We start from the raw sequence: 21,107 nt of genomic DNA on the forward strand, positions 1-21,107 counted from the left end.
CAGGAATACAGAAACTGAACAGGGACACAGTGAAACTAATTGAAGCTTTGGACCAATTAGATTTAACAGATATATATATATATAGAACATTCTATTCTAAAGCAAAAGAATATACCTTTTTCTCAACACCTCATGGTACCTTCTCCAAAATCAACCATATAATTGGTCACAAGACAGACCTCAACAAATATAAGAAGATCGAACTAATCCCATGCCTCCTATCAGATCACTACGAAGTAAAAGTGGTCTTCAATAGCAACAAAAACAACAGAAAACCCACATACACATGGAAACTGAACAATATTCTACTCAATGATTCCTTGGTCAAGGAAGAAATAAAGAAAGAAATTAAAGACTATTTAGAACTTAATGAAAATGAAGACACAACATACCCAAATCTATGGAACACAATGAAAACAGTGCTAAGAGGAAAACTCATAGCCCTGAGTGCCTCCAAAAAGAAAATGGAGAGAGCATACACTAACAGCTTAATGACACACCTGAAAGCCCTGGAACAAAAAGAAGCAAATTCACCCAGGAGGTGTAGAAGGCAGGAAATCATCAAACTCAGGGCATGCTGGGGAATCCTCTGGGTATATGACCAGGAGAAGTATAGCAGGGTCCTCCGGAAGTGTCATGTCCAGTTTTCTTAGGAATTGCCAGGCTGATTTCCATAGTAGTTGTACCATCTTATAATCCCACCAGCACTGAAGGAATGTTCCTCTTTCTCCACATCCTCGCCAACACCTGTCTCCTGAGTTTTTAATTTTAGCCATTCTGACTGGTGTGAGGTGAAATCTCAGGGTTGTTTTGATTTTCATTTCTCTAATAACTAATAATGTTGAGCATTTCTTAAGGTGCTTCTCGGCCATCCAAATTTCTTCAGGTGAAAATTCTTTGTTTAGATCTGTACCCCATTTTTAATAGGGTTATTTGGTTCCCTGGGGTCTAACTTCCTAAGTTCTTTGTATATATTGGATATTAGCCCTCTATTGGATGTAGGATTGGTGAAGATCTTTCCCAATTTGTAGGATACCATTTTTCCTTTTGGCAGTGTCCTTTGCCTTACAGAAGCTTTGTAATTTTATGAGATCCCATTTGTCAATTCTTGATCTTAGAGCATAAGCTATTAGTGTTCTGTTCAGGAACTTTTGCCCTGTGCCCATGTCTTCAAGGTTTTTCCCCAGTTTCTTTTTGATTAGTTTCAGTGTGTCAGGTTTTATGTGGAGGTCCTTGATCCACTTGGAGTTGAGCTTAGTACAAGGAGATAAGAATGGATCAATTTGCATTCTCCTGCATGCTGACCTCCAGTTGAACCAGCACCATTTGTTGAAAAGGCTATCTTTTTTTCCACTGGATATTTTCTGCTCCTTTGTCGAAGATCAAGTGACCATAGGCGTGTGGATTCATTTCTGGGTCTTCAATTCTATTCCATTGGTCCACTTGCCTGTCACTGTGCCAATACCATGCAGTTTTTAACACTATTGCTCTGTAGTATTGCTTGAGGTCTGGGATACTATTTCCTCCAGAAGTCCTTTTACTATTGAGAATAGTTTTAGCTATCCTGGGTTTTTTGTTATTCCAGATGAATTTGAGAATTGATTTTTCTAACTCTGTGAAGGACTGAGTTGGGATTTTGATGGGGATTGCATTGAATCTGTAGATTGCTTTAGGCAAGATGGCCATTTTAACTATATATCTTGCCAGTCCACTAGCATGGAAGATTTTTCCATTTTCTGAGGTGTTCTTTGATTTCCTTCTTCAGAGACCTGAAGTTCTTGTCATATAGATCTTTCACTTGTTTGGTTAGAGTCACTCCAAGATACTTTATATTGTTTGTGGCTATTGTGAAGGGTGTCATTTCCCTAACTTCTTTCTCAGCCTGCTTATCCTTTGAGTATAGGAAGGCAACTGATTTGCTTAAGTTGATTTTATAACCAGCCACTTTGCTGAAGTTGTTTATCAGCTGTAGGAGTTCTATGATGGAGTTTTTTGCATCACTTAAGTAGACTATCATGTCATCTGCAAATAGTGATGATTCGACTTCTTCCTTTCCAATTTGTTTCCCTTTGACCTCCTTATGTTGTCTAATTGCTCTAGCTAGAACTTCAAGTACTATATCGAAAAGATATGGAGAGAGAGGGCAGCCTTGTCTAGTTCCTGATTTTAGTGGGATTGCTTCAAGTTTCTCACCATTTAGTTTGATACTGGCTACTGGTTTGCTGTATATTGCTTTAACTATGTTTAGGTATGAGCTTTGAATTCCTGTTCTTTCCAAGACTTTTAACATGAAAGGATGCTGAATTTTGTCAAATGCTTTTTCAGCATCTAATGAAATGATCGTATGGTTTTTTTCTTTGTTTATGTAGTGGGTTGCATTGATGGATTTTCTTATATTGAACCATCCCTGTATCCCTGAGTTGAAGTCCACTTGATTGTGGTGGATGATCATTTTGATGTGTTCTTGGATTCAGTTGGCAAGAATTTTATTGAGTATTTTTCCATCGATATTCATAAGGGAAATTGGCCTGAAGTTCTCTTTCTTAATTGGATCTTTGTGTGGTTTTGGTATCAGTGTAATTGTGGCTTCGTTGGACAAATTGGGTAGTGTTCCTTCTGTTTCTATTTTGTGGAACAATTTGAAGAGTATTGGTGTTAGGTCTTCTTTGAAGGCCTAATAGAATTCTGCATTGAAGCTATCTGGTCCTGTGCTTTTTTTTTGGTTGGGAGACTTTCTATGACCCCTTTTATTTCTTTAGGTGTTATGGGCCTGTTTAGATGATCTATTTGTTCCTGATTTAACTTTGGTGATTGGTATCTGTCTAGGAAATTGTCCATTTCCTCCAGATTCTTCAGTTGTGTTGAGTATAGGCTTTGGTAGTAAGATCTGATGATTTTTTGAATTTCCTCAGTTTCTGTTGTTATATCTCCCTTTTCATTTCTAATTTTGTTAATCTTGATACTGTCTCTGTGCCCTTTGGTTAGTCTGGCTAAGGACTTATCTATCTTGTTGATTTTCTCTAAGAACCAGCTCCTGGTTTTGTTGATTCTTTGTATGGCTTTCTTAGTTTCTACTTGATTTATTTTAGCCCTGAGTTTGATGATTTCCTGCCTTCTACTCCTCCTGGGTGAATTTGCTTCTTTTTGCTCCAGGGCTTTCAGGTGTGTCATTAAGCTGCTAGTGTATGCTCCCTCCATTTTCTTTTTGGAGGCACTCAGGGCTATGAGTTTTCCTATTAGCACTGCTTTCATTGTGTCCCTTAGATTTGGCTATGTTGTGTCCTCATTTTCATTAAATTCTAAAAAGTTTTTGATTTCTTTCTTTATTTCTTCCTTGACCAAGGTATCATTGAATAGAGTATTGTTCAGTTTCCATGTGTATGTGAGCTTTCTGTTGTTTTTGTTGCTATTGAAGACCACTTTTCCTCCATAGTGATCTGATAGGAGGCATGGGATTATTTCAATCTGCTTATATTTGTTGAGGTCTGTCTTGTGACCAATTATATGGTCGATTTTGGAGAAGGTACCATAAGGTGCTGATAAAAAGGTATATTCTTTTGCTTTAGGATGAAATGTTCCAACCAAAAAAAGGCACAGGACCAGATGGTTTCAGTGCATAATTCTATCAGACCTTCAAAGTAGAACTAACACCAATTCTCTTCAAACTATTCCACAAAATAGCAATGGAAGGAACACTGAGGTGTGTTTCCTGTATGCAGCAAAATGTTGGGTCCTGTTTACATATCCAGTCCATTAGTCTATGTCTTTTTATTAGGGAAATTGAGTCCATTGATGTTAAGAGATATTAAGGAATAGTGATTTTTTTCTTCCTGTTGTTTTTGATGTTATTTTTACATTTGAGTGGTTGTCTTCTTTTTGGTTTGGTGAAAGAAGATTACTATCTTGCTTTTTCTAGGGTGTAGTTGCCCTCCTTATATTGGTGCTTTCTATCTGTTATCCTCTGTAGGGCTGGATTTGTGAAAAAATATTGTGAAAATTTAGTTTTATCATGGAATGTCTTGGTTTCTCCATCTATGGTAATTTAGAGTTTTGCTGGATATAGTAGTCTGGGCTGGCATTTGTATTACCTTAGGGTCTGTATGACATCTGCCCAGGATCTTTTAGCTTTCATGGTCTCTGATGAGAAGTTTGGTTTAGTTCTGATAAGTCTTCCTTTATATGTTACTTGGCCTTTTTCTCTTACTGCTTTTAATATTCTTTCTTTGTTTAGCACATTTGCTGTTTTGATTCTTATGTGAGAGGTAGTATTTCTGTTCTAGGCCAGTCTGTTTGGAGTTCTGAAGACTTCTTGTATGTTAATGTGCATCTTTTTCTTTACGTTAGGGAAGTTTTCTTTACTTTTGTTGAAGATATTTACTAGCCCTTTAAGTTGTAAATCTTCACTCATTTTTATACCTATAATCCTTATGTTTGGTCTTCTCATTGTGTCATGGATTTCCTGGATGTTTTGGGTCAGGAGCTTTTTGCATTTTTCATTTTCTTTGACTGTTAAGTCAATACTTTCTATGGTATATTCAGTACGTGAGATTCTTTCTTCTATCTCTTGTATTCTGTTGTTGACATTTGCATCTATGACTCCTGATTTCTTTCCAAGGTTTTCTATATCAAAAGTTGTCTCCCTTTGTGATTTCTTAGTTTTTTCCACTTCCATTTTTACATCATGGATGGTTTTGTTCAGTTCCTCCAGTTATTTGTTTGTATTTTCCTGAAATTCTTTAAGGGATTTTTATCTTTCCTCTTTCAGGACTTCTCCCTGTTGACCCATGTTCTTCTGTAGTTCTTTAAATAATTTTTGTGTTTCCTTTATAAGGTCTTCTACCTGTTGACTCATCTTCTCCTGTATGTCTTTAAGGCAATTATTTATGTACTTCTTAAAATTCTCTGTCAGCATCATGAGATGTGATTTTAAATCCAGTTCTTGCTTTCCTGGTGTGCTGGGGTCTCCAGCACTTGCTGTTGTTGGAGAACTTAGTTCAGATGGTGCCATGTTGCCTTGGGTTTTGTTGGTGATGTTCTTGCATTTGCCTTTTGCCATCTGGTTATCTCTGGTGTTAGCTGGTGTTGCTATCTCTGCCTCTAGCTTGTCTGTCATGCAAGTCTCTGTATCTGTGCTCCTGGGAAACACATTCTCTCTGTGTACATCAGTTTGGAAGTATGAGGGATAGAATTGAACAAGCAACAGGTATCAAAGGACACCACAATCGGTCCTACAGGGTCAACTTATATGACTCCATGGGCTCTTCTGGAAACAGAAACACCAATCAAAGAGCATGAAGTGGCTGGTCCCAGGCTTCTTATACATTTGTTGATGTACAGCTGCTTTTACATGTGGGTTCCATAACAATTGGATAACGGCTGGTCTATGACTCTGTTACCTATCATTGGTTCCCCTTCCTCTACCTGGACTGCCTGGTTGGACCTCCGTAGGAGAGGATGTACTTATCCCTGCTGAGACTAGATGCCTCAGGGTTGGTGGTAACCAATGGGATCTTCATCCCAAAGGAGAAGAGAAGGGGTTAATGGGGGTGGGTTTATTACAGCAGAACTGGGAGGAGAGGATGTTGGTACAGTTGGGATGCAATGGGAATAAAGATACATTATAGAAAAATCAGGTAAAAGTGGGTAACAAGGATGAATATTTTCTCAATGAGGTATATGTGTACATGAGATTATGCAGATGGGAGGTATTATGTGATATCCATTTACTAGTGAAAATACATAAAGAGAGAATTATGCTGAGAAATGGAAGGGCTGTCAGATGGGGTCCACTGGAATGTCTAGGTAACCTATTGCCTATCATCCTAGTAGACATATTAGGAAGCAAACTCTAAGTCTCCAGGAAACAGTGACCATGATTAAATCAGTTATGTAAAAAAGTAAAAGTAAATTATGGATTGAAAAATATTAGGATATGGAACTTTCTGATTGTTAGATGAAGATTAATCAGAAAGGAGGGGATACCGTGACTTCAATGGCCTAGATGTAGTAAATGGATGCTCTGACCCACAATATTCTCCTGTTGAGGTTATCAGGTAAAGTAGGAAAACAGAGGCTAATGTTCATAGCAGTGAAGTTCGTTATTCTGGCCATTTCTATCATAGGAAGTCAATTCAAGACTTCAAAACAGACTGAACTTCTTTAAGTGCTCATAGAGCAGTTCTCACCAATATCCTCCCTTTTGATTTTACAAGAGATTCATTTCTTTTTACTATTTTGTGTATGAGTGTTTTGCCTTTAAAGATATGTACCTTCTGCATGCCAGGACCCTTTATAAGGCAGAAGAGTGTACTGAAATGGCTAGATTTGGAATTGTAGATTGGAGCCACAATGTTGCTTTTCACAATTAAATGCAGTTCCTCTGCAAAAGTAATAGGTGGTCTTATAGTCTTATATATTGAACAGTCCATTCAATTTCTTCTACCTTGTCATTTTTCTTTACTCTGTCTTGCCTGCTTCTTTATTTGTTTATGCTTCATTTAATGTGTGTGCTTTGGTTTATGCATGTGTGTCCACAAGAACTTTCAAGTTTATACATAAGAGTATAACTTGTATGAGTTAGTTCTTTCCTTCTACCATATAGTTCTCTCAGATCAAAGCCAAATTATCATGCATGGTGGTATTGGCTTTTCCCAGTAAACATCAGCTTCTTCATATTATCAGCTGTCATTTTGTGAAAGTTATGCCTAACTCTTCTAAAAGATTGTTCCTAGTCTTTGGCATACAACAAACTTCCTAACATATCTGGTAAAATGTTAAGGTGCTTCTGTCTACATGAGATCTTAAAATTTTGTCATGTAAACTACAATTTCTGAACATAAAATTAGTCTCTGCATAAAACCCTGGATGAAGTGTTCAAGTATTCTGTATTTTATATTTTGTATTGTCTGCTTTTGAATTACAATAATATTTTCTTTTTCATTTTGAATTACAATAATTCGTAACATAATAACCAGTCAGAAATATTAGTATTAGTATCAATGAAGATTTTGAGCACAGTCTTCATATGTTTGAGGATAACTTTTGAGGAAAACAGGTAAAAGACATCAAAAGCAACCAGTGTCTTTCCTCATGACAGGATTTTTTCTGGAATCTTATGCCAGCCCTTTGGAATTATTTTACAGGTAGATGCAAGATAACAATTGAGACATTGATTCCATCTAGATTTTTTTGAGTGTTTATTATATTGCCAAACCAAATAGATATTAAACATTTGGTATTTATTGATACAATTCTCATAGAATTTGTATTGCAGTGGCGAATACACTACAGAAAAATCAAACTTTTAAAACATAGAGTGTGGTGGGGAAGAATAAATGAAGCTGATCTAAATAGGAAAGTTAGCTGTTGTTGGTGTTAGGTTGTGTTAAGTTGTGTAGGCTAGCAATGAAGTCACTATGTAGCTAGTGGTATTAGATAAAGAAGCTAAGACAGGCACGTGTATTCTGTTCTAAGGTGAAGGAAAATATTTAGAAATAAAATAGAGGTTTAGACAAATATAGGAATATATTAAAATACATGTTTACAGACATTCATCATATGAGCACTTTATGTAAAATAAACACCAGCCTGGAAAGGCATACCTAGTGGTCCTATAGGGTAGTATAAATATAATATAGATTATTCCCAAATATCATGGAAATAAACAGGAACTTTCTTATTTGATCTATGTCTAACTCAACAAGATGAAAATTCACATCTAATACCCCTATGGCTGGGTCAAAACCTGTGATAGACAGGTAATGGTCCCTAGGGAAGAACCCACCATCATTATCTCCCTTAATGGACATAGTATCAAACCAATTATCAATGACTTATCATTGGATACATAGATTTTTACATCTCCCAACCCTTATTATAATGGTTTCTTTTTGTAGTAAATAATGATTGATAAAAAACAAAACAAAACAAACAAATGAACACTAGTCAATGTAGAGAGAACTGTGGAAGGCTCTACAATATGTGGAACTTCTATACAACACCTCTTTTCCCTATGTTCAGGAATCATTGTGAGACTGGGTAAAAAGATGGAAGAGCCAGAGCTGGTGGATGACTACAAATGTTTTCAGGACATCAGAAATGGTTGCAAATATGGCCTCATGTTAGCACTTTTGGCATCCACATGTTCAAACCAGAAAAAAATTATTACACAGAGAGGAAACATGGGCATGAAGTCCACAGATAGCTGAGGAGTGATTGCTAACTTATATCTTCCAGAAGGAAAGTAAATTATGTATAATGAAATGGCCCTGCTAGGCTAACCATGCCTCAGTAAAACCTAAATTCATAAATAGCAGAAGATTAACTTAGTAAACGATATAGACATATGCATATATCTTTTACTAAGTTATACATATATATATGTATATATGTATCAATATGTAAAGGAGGGAGATATACTGAGAAGAGTTCAAGAGGAGCTGTACATGATCAAAATACATTGTATAATATTCTCAAAGACATATTAAAAACTACACAAGATAAAATTCAATAAAATATAATATCTATGTGTACTGAGAGAAAAAGGAGATTCAGGCAATAAGTATAAGAAGAAGGTGAATAACCAACCTCAGATGATGATCACACTGGTCTTGTGTAATTATCATTATTATAGTGAATTTTACAAAACAGGTTACCCTAAGAAAATATTTTCTTTCCTAGATGTGTCTTCAGAGCACCCTTAATCTCATTATTCCTGAGGCTGTAGATGAGGGGGTTCAACATGGGGATCACCACCGTGTAGAATACAGACAACACCTTGTTCTGATCAGTGGAGTAGCTGGTCTTGGGCATCACATAAATGAATATGGTAGTTCCATAGAACAGAGTGACTGCAATGAGGTGGGAGGTACAGGTCGAGAAGGCCTTCTGTTGACCATCTCTGGAGTGCATCTTCAGAATGGTGATGAGGATATAGGTGTAGGAAATGGCTATGACAATCACTGTTAGCATAGTAACTATGCCAGCTGAAAATGAGACAAGAACTACAGGGACAGTGACATCAGAACAGGAGAGCTCAATCAGAGGAGCAAAATCACAGAAAAAGTGATTGATTCTGTTTGGTCCACAGAAGAGAATGGATAAAAAAGAAACTGTGGCAAAGGAAGCATAAAGAAAACCTCCAATATAAGATCCTACAATCAACTGGACACAGACTTGTGTGCACATTTTGATGGAATAAAGCAGTGGGTTGCAGATTGCTACAAAGCGATCATAAGCCATGACAGCCAGAAGGAGGCATTCAAGTCCCCCAAAGAAAGCAGCTGAGCCAAACTGTATATAACATCCAATATAGGAGATGGTGTTTTGTTTTACCAGGAAGTTGACAAGCATATTGGGTGTGACAGAAGATGAAATGCCTATGTCAACAGAAGCCAAGTTGCTGAGAAAAAAGTACATGGGGTGATGGAGCTTGGAAGAGACTCTGATGAGAAGGAGGGTGCTGAGGTTCCCAAACACAGTCACCAGGTAGATGCACAGAATGATGATGAAGAGGATGGATCTAAGAACTGGATCATCAGTTAAGCCCAATAAAATGAACTCTGTCACTGCAGTGTGGTTCCCATCTTCTAGGAAAGCCATGGAATAATGTAGCTACTGCTAGATTAAGGCTATAATGAAGATATTACAAAATGGGATTTATAAATCAGTTACTTCATTTCATCAGAGCATGGAGAACATTCCAACTAATATATTATTCAAAACATTGACTCAGTTATCGATGTTTTACTTGCATTATAATTATTTGTACACATATGGGTAGTAATTATTTCAAAATTATTTAAGCACAAATTCTAGAAATGTGTTATAAATAATTAATAACTTTTATTCACATTTACTTGTAATGAGATATACAAGGTTGCCATTAAGACTAAAGTTAAAAATTATGAGAATTGGACCAGTAAGACAGCTTGGTAGGTAAAGATTCTTGCCACCAAGTTTGACATGTTACAGATAGAGTTTGATTCCTGAAACCCACAAGATTGGAAGGAATAACCAATTCCTGAAATTTGTTCTTTGTTACTCACACATATGCTGTGTTATCAGTACCCCATTACACAAGTAAATATTTGGATGCACAAATAAATTATAGATAAATAAATATAAAATAATATGTATATTAACAAAATAACTGCATTTATTGTAAGTTTAACAAAAGAATAAAATATAAAAGCATAGAATTAAGTAATGAAGTTTTAAGCTATTGCTATTATTAAATGATTACTACATTACCAAGACTGGATAATAAAATGAAACTTGTATGTTTTCCTATTTTTATTTCTTTGAAGTTGCATTGTTCCTTTTGTCATTTCTATATTCTTGCAGGCAAATATTTTAAGTTAAGTAACAGATACACACACGTACAAAGTAAACAATTTATGGAGATTTTGAATTGGCTCAGTTATTAAGAGCACTTCGTGAACTGGCAAGAAAAGGGGGTTAATCCCCTCCTAGCTTACTGTGTTTTCTGGTGGGCGTCTGTTGTTCCAGTTATGAGGACTCAGCACTCTTGTGGTTTTCAGAGTCACCTCACAGGGAATGCATTTGCTACAATATGTCCATGCTGGCAAGATTCACACACAAAATAAAAATGAGAAATATTTTAAAAAAGAAGTAGATATAAACCCTGGGTAGATTGAACTCAGAGTACTCCTTTTAGTAACCAGGATATAAAATAATGGGTGGGCACACAATTGAGGCTATATAAATTAGGTTCAATGTCAGTGGAATTTCAGCTGTCAGATGGGTAAGACAAAGTCTGTAAAACTGAATACAGATCACATTAAATTTGCAAATCTGACTTCCAGTTGCTAACTCATTAAATATTTTAAATTCTACTAAATAGGTAATTGTTCTTTAAAGTAATTAGAAATATCAATTTTAACATTATGTATTATGAACATGTAGCACATTATTAGCAATTCTTTAGACACAGCTATTCCTTTCCTAGTGTAACAGTGATTTCTAACTGAAATATTTTAGAATGTATTCTCATGATTTTCAGCAAAGGACATTGCCCAGTATTCAACTTTAAAAGTTAAAAGATTTATAAAGGTTGCTAGACTGTCATTTCTCACATTCTATACTTATGTTCTCATTTTATGTAATGATGTCTGTGAGTCTAGCACATTTACTTCATAAACAACCAGACATTGCACAGGATATCCCCTAACAGTAAGCCACCAAATTATTTCAAAGCTAGTGAAATTGTTAGCCTTTTGGTGAATTCTACATGCGTTAGGCTTTGAAGGTCATATTGATTTCTGGTCTTGCCAACAGATGGTTAAAAAGGGAATCTATGAAAACGTGTTTTTATGCCTGATTATTCTGAACAATTTATTAATGAAATACAAGAAAATTCTAAGAAAATTTCTTTTCCCCCTTCTGTTATATAACTTCATAATTCCATCTGACATGATTCTACATCATGGTTTGAAATAAGATACATTTCAAAGAATAAAGTATCTCCATTTACCAACAAAGTCAAACTCCTACCTCTAGAAATAAGAATTCATTTTAAAGTAAGAATTTAAAGTTTTTATGTTTTTATAGATATCTCTTTCCTGCTGTCATTATTCATCCCCGAGGATAAGTCCCTGCAGAGGCTCTGGATTCTAGGGTGAATTAAAATCATCAATGATCATTAAGTTTGCTCCAGTGAGTATTGAGCAGGTCATTTCATACAAAACCAATTAGTTTTCAAGGAGTCTATCAATCTAAATCAAACTCCTGTTTTCCTCTTTATGTGAGTATTGGTACATTTTCACTTGGTGTTTATGGGATTTACATGATAACAAATTATCATAGGTAAATGTTCCTTCAAGTTAATATTTGTTTCAGGTTAGTTTACATTAGAGGATATAAACTTCTTATTAAAATGTACCATTTTGTTTCTTTCATTCATGTGCACCAATTTTTCTTTTAGTATTTTAGTGGTTGATGTAATATATTCTATTAGGGACTTAGGTGCCTATAGGGAGAGATGAGATTCAAAATTGAGTAATTGTTTGAGGCACACACAAGTGTTATAGATGAGAGTATAAAATGCCACACTTAGAAAATAGGGCATTGAAATAGGTATGCATGATTTCCAGTAAGAATTAACATTCCATAATTTATACTTCAAATGTGTGACATGTGGTCTTACCTTATATGCTATCTTGGATAATGGAAGGCATAGTGATTCCCACCCCCTCCCCCCAAAGACTTAGCTTAATCTTACTTTTATTAACTTCTAGAGTGAAACCTTGATAGAACTCCAATAAAAGTGGTTGAATTTGAGCATAAGTCAATTTTTAATCAAAGTATCTCCTGTCTAGCTTAGCATAACCATCCTCTGCATGGCTATATCCAATAATGGTCAAAAACAGGAGCAGATACCCATAGCCAGACATTAAACTGTGGGAAAGGACACCTATGCATGAGTTGGGGGAAGGATATGTGGCCCAGAAGTAGATGGGAACTCCACAGAAAGATCAACAGGTCCACAAAACTGAACCCCTGGGAGCTCTGTGAGACTTAGCCACCAACCAAAGAACATATATGAGCTGGAATGAGGCTCTAGCACATGTGTAGCAGACAGAAAGCTCAATCTTCATGACTGTGCTGTGTGACCTTAGAGGGAGAGGATGTGTCTAATCAGGCAGAGAATTGCTCTACCAGGACAGGGAGATAAAAAGAGGGTTCTCACCCTCTCAAAGAAGGGGAAGCCCAGGAAAGGTGCTCAGTGAGGTAGGGTCCAGGATGGGGAGCAGCTCTGGAATAAAATAAAGGAATAAAACAAAAACCAAAAGCCAACAAAGTCCTGTCCTTGCTGGCAGAGGAGATGCTGAGATATGATCTGTACTGAAAACTCCCTGGTACACCAGCAGGGAGTATGGATCAGTGAATGACAGAATAGAGCCTGTATCAAAAAAAATGGGGGGACATATCTGGACTGACAGCAACAATGCCTTCTGACCTTCATATGCATACTATTTCAGGCATGCACTTGCACTCACATGAACACGTGCATGCTTCTTGTAGGCATACATCACATATCAATATACATATATATTAACCAAGGCTCTCCTTTTTTAGTTACAGATTTATGCTTGATGTAAATTGTAAGATGATCTCATGCAATCCAGGCTAAATTTGAACCTGCTAGACAGTTATGGAAGACTTTGAACTTCTGATATATCTGTTTCCATCTTCCAAGATCTTAATTTACAAGTATTCAACACTCATATTATGTGGTATTTGAGATCTAGTACAGTACTTTATTAATATCAAGCAAGGATTCTAACAATTGGGCTATATTAATAGCCCATTATATTAGTTTAGGTGAATAGCTTGTGTACATACATACACAAACACACACACACACACACACACACAGAGAGAGAGAGAGAGAGAGAGAGAGAGAGAGAGAGAGAGAGAGAGAGAGAGAGAGAGAGAGAGAGAGATGAAATGTACTGTTTGAATGACTGTCACCAATGAGTCTACACAACCATATATGAGAAAATCCTCCAGTGAGGGACATCTAGGATCTTTCCAGCTTCTGGCTATTATAAATAAGGCTGCTATGAACATAGTGGAGCATGTGTCCTTATTGAATGCTGGGGAATCCTCTGGGTATATGCCCAGGAGTGGTATAGTAAGGTCCTCTGGAAGTGTCATGCCCAGTTTTCTGAGGAACCACCAGACTGATTTCCAGAGTGGTTGTACCAGCTTTCAATCCCACCAACAGTGGAGGAGTGTTCCTCTTTCTCCATATCCTATTAGAAGTCATTCACAATAACATTTCCCTTCACTACCTCCATGGACCCCTACCCATGAAGAAAGCCTAGTACATCCCTCTTTTGACTTATGCACCCCCACCCCTGCCTGCCTTTGCATTGCAGGGTCCTCCCCCAAACCCCATCTTACATGTATCCATGACATCACCATCACAAAATCACTATGTGTTAACCCTCCTGCCCCACTCTGTTGCAAAGGCACTACAGGTGCTTGTATTAACCACCATTTTCAAGGCTCCTGCATTCCTGTGATAATTGTCCCCCAGGCTTATCTATATGAACCAGAAGAACTTGTCTTGCAGATAGGAGAATGCTAGAAGAAGAGAGAGATCTTCATCTGTTTGCTCATTGGACTAGGCCTTGCTGTATCATTGAATGTGACAGGAACTGCTGGAACAGGCCTTTTTCAAACACAACATCTGGCCAGCAACTTCCAAGAAATGTTTGACTAGGCAATAGTGTCCAGCAAGTCTCTTCAATGCTAGCAGAATACATTCTCAAAAATTGGAGAACCCTGGACTTACTGACAGCTGAACAGGGAGGAATTTGTATTTTGCTCGGGGGAAGAATGTTGATTCTGTGTCATTAATCTGGGCTGGTAGAACAAAATGTACAGAGGCTGAAAGAGCTCCAGGAGAATGTCTGGACACACTATGTTCCCAATATCACTATACCTTGGTACTCTAATCCCTTGGTAGCTTGGCTTCTCCCCCCCCCCCCCATCCTGGCTCCTTTTTCAAAGATCAAGTGGCCATAGGAGTGTGGGTTCATTTGTGGGTCTTCAATTCTATTCCATTCATCTACCTGCCTGCCACTGTAGCCAGTACCATTCAGTTTTTACCACTATTGCTTTGTAGTACAGCTTGAGGCCTGGGATGCTGATTCCCTCAGAATGCCTTTTAATTTCGAGAATTAGTTTTAGCTATCCTGGGTTTTTTGTTATTCCAGATGAATTAAGAATTGCTCTTTCTAACTCTAGGAAGAATTGAGTTGGAGTTTTGATGGGGATTGCATTGAATCTGTACTTTGCTTGTGGCAAGATGGCCATTTTTACTATATTAATCCTGCCAATCCACGAGCATGGGAGATCTTTCCATTTTCTGAGGTCTTCAATTTCTCTCTTCAGAGGCTTGAAGTTCTTGTCATACAGATCTTTCATTTGTTTGGTTAGAGACATGCCAAGACACTTTATATTTTTTGTGACTATTGTGAAGGGTGTTATTTCCCTAACTTCTTTCTCAGTCTCTTTATCATTTGAGGATATGAAGGCTACTGATCGGTTTGAGTTAATTTTTCTATCTGCCCCCTTTGCTGAAGTTGCTAATCAGCTATAGGAGTTCTTTGGTGGAGTTTTTGGGGTCACTTAAGTACACTATAATATCATCTGCAAGTAGTGATTGTTTGAATTCTTCCTTTCCAATTTGTATTCCTTTGCCCTCCTCTTGTTGGCTAATTGCTCTAGCTAGACCTTCAAGTACTATATTGAATAGATATGGTGAGAGCAGCATTGTCTAGTCCCTAATTTTAGTGGGATTGCTTCAAGTTTCTCTCCATTTAGTTTGATATTAGCTACTGTTTTGCTGTATATTGCTTTCACTATATTTAGGTATGGGCCTTGAATTCCTGGTCTTTCCAAGACTTTTAATATGGAGTGAAATTTGGTCAAATGATTTTTCAGTATCTTATGAAGTGACTATGTGGTATTTTGTCTTTGAGTTTGCTTATGTAATGGATTACATTGATGTATTTTTGTATATTAAACAATCCTTGCATCCCTGAGATGAAAGCTACTTGATTGTGCTGAATTATTGTTTTGATGTATTCTAGGATTTGGTTGGCAAGGATTTTATTGAGCATTTTTTGCATCAATATTTATAAGGGAAACTGGGCTGAATTTTACTTTCTTTGTTGGATCTTTTTGTGGTTTTGATATCATTGTAATTGTGGCTTCATGCTGTTCCTTCTGTTTCTATTTTGTGGAATAATTTGAAGAGTATTGGTAGTAGGTCTTCACTGAAGGTCTGATAGAATTCTGTACAAAAACCATTTGGACCTGGAAATTTTTTTGGTTCAAAGACATTTAATGACTGCCTCTATTTCCTTAGGGGTTGTGGGACTATTTAGATGGCTTATCTGATCCTGATTTAACTTTGACATTTGCTATTTGTCTAGAAAATTGTCCATTTCATCCAGATTTTCCAGTTGTGTTGAGTATAGGCTTTTGTAATTGGAGCTGATGACTTTTTGAATTTCCTCAGCTTTGGTGTTATATCTCCCTTTTCATTGCTAAATTTGTTTATTTGGATTTTGTTTCTGTGCCCTCTGGTTACTCTGGCTAAAGGTTTATCTATCTTGTTGATTTTCTCAAAGAACAAACTCTGGTTTTGTTGATCTTTGTATAGTTCTTTTTGTTTCTTCTTGGTTGATTTCAGCCCTGAGCTTGATTATTTCCTGCCATCTATTCCTCTTAGGTGTATTAGCTTCTTTTTATTCTAGAGCTTTCAGGTATGCTGTTAAATGGTTAGTGCATTCTCTCTCCAGTTTCTTTATGGAGGCACTCAGAGCTATGAGTTTTTCCTATTAGCACTGCTTCCATTGAGTCTCATAAGTTTGGGTATGTTGTTCCTTCAGTTTCATTAAATTCCAAAAAGCCTTTGATTTCTTTCTTTATTTCTTCCTTGACCAAGTTATCATGGAATAGAGTTTTTCAACTTCCATATATATGCAGCCTTTTTGTTGTTTTTGTTGCTATTGAAGACCAGGCTTAATTCATATTGATCTGATATGAGGCATGGGATTATTTCAATTGTCTTACATCTGTTGAAGTCAGTTTTGTGACTGATTATATGGTCAGTTTTGGAGAAGGTACCATAAGGTGCTGAGAAGAAGATATATTTTTTTGATTTAGGATTAGATGTTGCATAGATTTCTATTAAATCCATTTGGTCCATAACTTCTGTTAGTTTCACTGTGTTTCTGTTTGTGTTTCTCTAATATGACCATTGATGAGAATGTGGTGTTAAAGTCACCCACAATTATTGTGGGTGCAATGTGTGCTTTGAGCTTAATAATTTTTTTGTTTTTTTATGAATGTGGGTACCCTTTCATTTGGAGCATAGATGTTCAGTTCTTGGTAGATTTTTACTTTGTTGTGTAAGAAGTGCCCTTCCTTATCTTTGTTGATGAATTTTGGTGGAAAATCAATTTCATCTGTTATTATTTATTATTATTATTATTATTATTATTATTATTTTGTTTTTTATTTTATTCGATATATTTTTATTTACATTTCAAATGATTTCCCCTTTTCTGGTCCCCCCACTACCCGAAGGTCACATAAGCCCCCTTCCTTCCCCCTGTTCTCCCACCCACCCCTTCCCACTGCCCTGTTCTTGTTTTGCCTTACACTGCTACACTGAGTCTTTCCAGAACCAGGGGCCACTCCTCCGTTCTTGTACCTCATTTGATGTGTGGATTATGTTTTAGGTATTCCAGTTTTTCAGGCTAATATCCACTTATTAGTGAGTGCATAACATGATTGATCTTTTGAGACTGGGTTACCTCACTTAGTATGATGTTCCCCAGCTACATCCATTTGCCTAAGAATTTCATGAAATCATTGTTTCTAATGGCTGAATAGTACTCCATTGTGTATATATACCATATATTTTTTTTATCCATTCTTCTGTTGAGGGATACCTGGGTTCTTTCCATCTTCTGGCTATTACAAACAGGGCTGCTATGAACATAGTGGAGCATGTGTCCTTATTGCATGCTAGGGAATCCTCTGGGTATATGCCCAGGAGTGGTATAGCAGGATCCTTCAGAAGTGACATCCCCAGTTTTCAGAGGAACCGCCAGACTGATTTCCAGAGTGGTTGTACAAATTTGCAACCCCACCAGCCCTGGAGGAGTGTTCCTCTTTCTCCATATCCTTGCCAACACCTGCTGTCTCCTGAGTTTTTAATCTAAGCCATTCTGACTGGTGTAAGGTGAAATCTCAGAGTTGTTTTGATTTGCATTTCCCCGATGACTAGTGAAGTTGAGCACTTTTTAAGATGTTTCTCCACCATCTGAAGTTCTTCAGGTGAGAATTCTTTGTTTAAATATGTACCCCCATTTTTAATAGGGTTATTTGGTTTTCTGGGGTTTAATTTCTTGAGTTCTTTGTATATATTGGATATTAGCCCTCTATCTGATGTAGGGTTGGTGAAGATCTTTTCCCAATTTGTTGGTTGCTGACTTGTCCTTTTGATGGTGTCCTTTGCTTTACAGAAACTTTGTAATTTTATGAGGTCCCATTTGTCAATTCTTGATCTTAGAGCATACACTATTGGTGTTCTGTTCAGGAACTTTCCCCCTGTACTGATGTCCTCAAGAGTCTTCCCCAGTTTCTTTTCTGTTAGCTTCAGAGTGTCTGGCTTTATGTGGAGGTCCTTGATCCATTTGGAGTTGAGCTTAGTACAAGGAGACAAGGATGGATCAATTCGCATTCTTCTGCATGCTGACCTCCAGTTGAACCAGCACCATTTGTTGAAAAGGCTATCTTTTTTCCATTGGAAGTTTTCAGCCCCTTTATCGAGGATCAAGTGGCCATAGGTGTGTGGGTTCATTTCTGGATCTTCAATCCTGTTCCATTGATCTGCCTGCCTGTCACTGTACCAATACCATGCAGTTTTTAACACTATTGCTCTGTAGTATTGCTTGAGATCAGGGATACTGATTCTCCCAGAATTTCTTTTGTTGTTGAGAATAGTTTTAGCTATCCTGGGTTTTTTGTTATTCCAGATGAATTTGAGAATTGTTCTTTCTGACTCTATGAAGAATTGAGTTGGTATTTTAATGGGTATTGCATTGAATCTATATATTGCTTTTGCCAAAATGGCCGTTTTAACTATATTAATCCTGCCAATCCATGAGCATGGGAGGTTTTTCCATTTTTTGAGGTCTTCTTCTATTTCCTCCTTCAGAGTCTTGAAGTTCTTGTCATACAGATCTTTAAAATGTTTGGTAAGAGTCAACCCAAGGTACTTTATACTGTTTGTGGCTATTGTGAACGGTGTTATTTCCTTAATTTCTTTCTCAGCCTACTTATCCTTTGAGTATAGGAAGGCTACTGATTTTCTTGAGTTGATTTTATAACCTGCCACTTTGCTGAAGTTGTTTATCAGCTGTAGGAGTTCTCTAGTGGAGTTTTTTGGGTCACTTAGGTAGACTGAAAATAATGATAGTTTGACATCTTCCTTTCCAATTTGTATCCCTTTGACCTCCTTATGTTGTCTAATTGCTGGAGCTAGTACCTCAAGTACAATATTGAAAAGATAAGGAGAAAGGGGGCAGCCCTGCCTCGTCCCTTATTTTAGTGGGATTGCTTCAAGTTTCTCTCCATTTAGTTTGATGCTGGCTACCGGTTTGTTGTATATTGCTTTTACTGTGTTTAGGTATGGGCCTTGAATTCCTGTTCTCTTCAAGACTTTAACCATGAAAGGATGCTGAATTTTGTCAAATGCTTTTTCAGCATCCAATGAAATGACCATGTGGTTTTTTTCTTTGAGTTTGTTTATGTAGTGGATTGCATTGATGGATTTCCGTATATTGAACCAACCCTGCATCTGTGGAATAAATCCTACTTGATCATGGTGGATGATCGTTTTTATATGTTCTTGGATTTGGTTGGCAAGAATTTTATTGAGTATTTTTGCATCAATGTTCATAAGGGAAATTGGTCTGAAGTTCTCTTTCTTTATTGGATCTTTGTGTGGTTTTGGTATCAGAGTAATTGTAGCTTCATAGAAGGAATTGGGTAGTGCTCCTTCTGTTTCTATTTTGTGGAATAGTTTGAAGAGTATTGGTGTTAGGTGTTCTTTGAAGGTGTGATATAATTCTGCACTGAAGCCATCTGGTCCTGTGCTTTTTTTGGTTGGAAGGCTTTCTATGACCCCTTCTATTTCTTTAAACAATGTTTCTCTGTATAGCCCTGGCTATCCTGAAACTCACTCTATAGACCAGGCTAACCTCGAACTCAGAAATCCTCCTGCCTCTGCCTCCCAAGTACTGAGATTAAAGGCATGCACCACCACTGCCCGGCCTCATCTCATATTAAAATGGCTACTCCAGCATATTTCCTGGGACAATTTTCTTGGATAATTGTTTTCCAGTCCATTAATCTGAGGTAGTGTTTGTCTTTGACACTGAGGTACATTTCCTGTATGCAGCAAAATGATAGGTCCTGTTTATTTATCCAGTCTGTTAGTTTATGTCTTTTTGTGGGGGAATTAATCCATTGATGTTAAAAGATATTAAGGAATAATGATTGTTGTTTCCTGTTATTTTTGATGTTATTTTTATGTTTGTATGCTTATCTTTTTTTGGGTTTTTTGAAAGAAGATTACCTTCTTTTTTTTCTAGGGTATAGTTTTCCTCCTTGTGTTGATGTTTTCTATCTATTATCCTTTGTTGGGTTGGATTTGTGGGAAGATATTCTGTAAATTTTGTTTCGTTAAGGAATTTCTTGGTTTCTCAATCTATGGTAATTGAGAGTTTTGCTGGTTATAGTAATCTGGGCTGGCATTTGTGTTCTCTTAGGCTCTGTATGACATCTTCACAGGATCTTCTAGCTTTCATTGTCTCTGGTGAGAAGTCTAGTGTAATTCTGATAGCTTTTAGATAGCTCTCTGCCATTATATGTTACTTGCCTGTCTCCCCTTACTGCTTTTAATGTTCTTTCTTTGTTTAGTAAATTTGATGTTTTGCTTATTATGTGCCAGAAGTAATTTCTTTTCTGGTCCAGGCTCTTTGGAGTTCTGTAGGCTTCTTGTATGTTCATGTGCATCTCTTTCTTTAGGTTACAGAAGTTTATTTTCTATAATTTTGTTGAAGATATTTGCAGGCCCTTTAATTTTGACTCTTCACATTCTCCTATACCTATTGTCCTTAGGTTTGGTCTTCTCCTTGTGTCCTAGGTTTCCTGGATGCTTTAGTTTAGGACCTTTTTGCAATTTACATTTTTCTTTGACTATTGTGCTAAATATTTCTATGGTAAATTCTGCACCTGAGATCCTCTCTCCTATCTCTTGTATTCTGTTGGTGATGTTTACATATATGACTCCTTATCTCTTTCCTAGGTTTTCTATCTCCAGTGTTGTCTCCCCTTGTGATTTCCTTATTGTTTCTGTCTCTATTTTTAGATCCTGGATGGTTTTGTTCAGTTCCTTCACCTGATTGGTTGTGTTTTACTCTAATTCTTTAAGGGGGATTTTTGTGTTTCCTCTTTAATGTCGTCTACCTGTTTACCTGTGTTCTCCTGTA

The 21,107-nt window shown here is 36.9% G+C and overlaps 1 protein-coding gene across 1 annotated transcript; it reads right to left on the reverse strand.

The window, feature by feature from the left end:
• Positions 1-8,655: 8,655 nt before the first annotated feature.
• Positions 8,656-9,600, reverse strand: LOC127679785 (olfactory receptor 484-like). Its single transcript, XM_052175407.1, has one exon. The coding sequence runs from the start codon at positions 9,598-9,600 to the stop codon at positions 8,656-8,658; it is 945 nt and encodes a 314-aa protein (XP_052031367.1).
• Between the last annotated feature and the right edge of the window lie 11,507 nt (positions 9,601-21,107).

This window comes from Apodemus sylvaticus, chromosome 1, assembly GCF_947179515.1.
Source record: "Apodemus sylvaticus chromosome 1, mApoSyl1.1, whole genome shotgun sequence".
In the NCBI taxonomy this organism is placed as follows: domain Eukaryota; kingdom Metazoa; phylum Chordata; class Mammalia; order Rodentia; family Muridae; genus Apodemus; species Apodemus sylvaticus.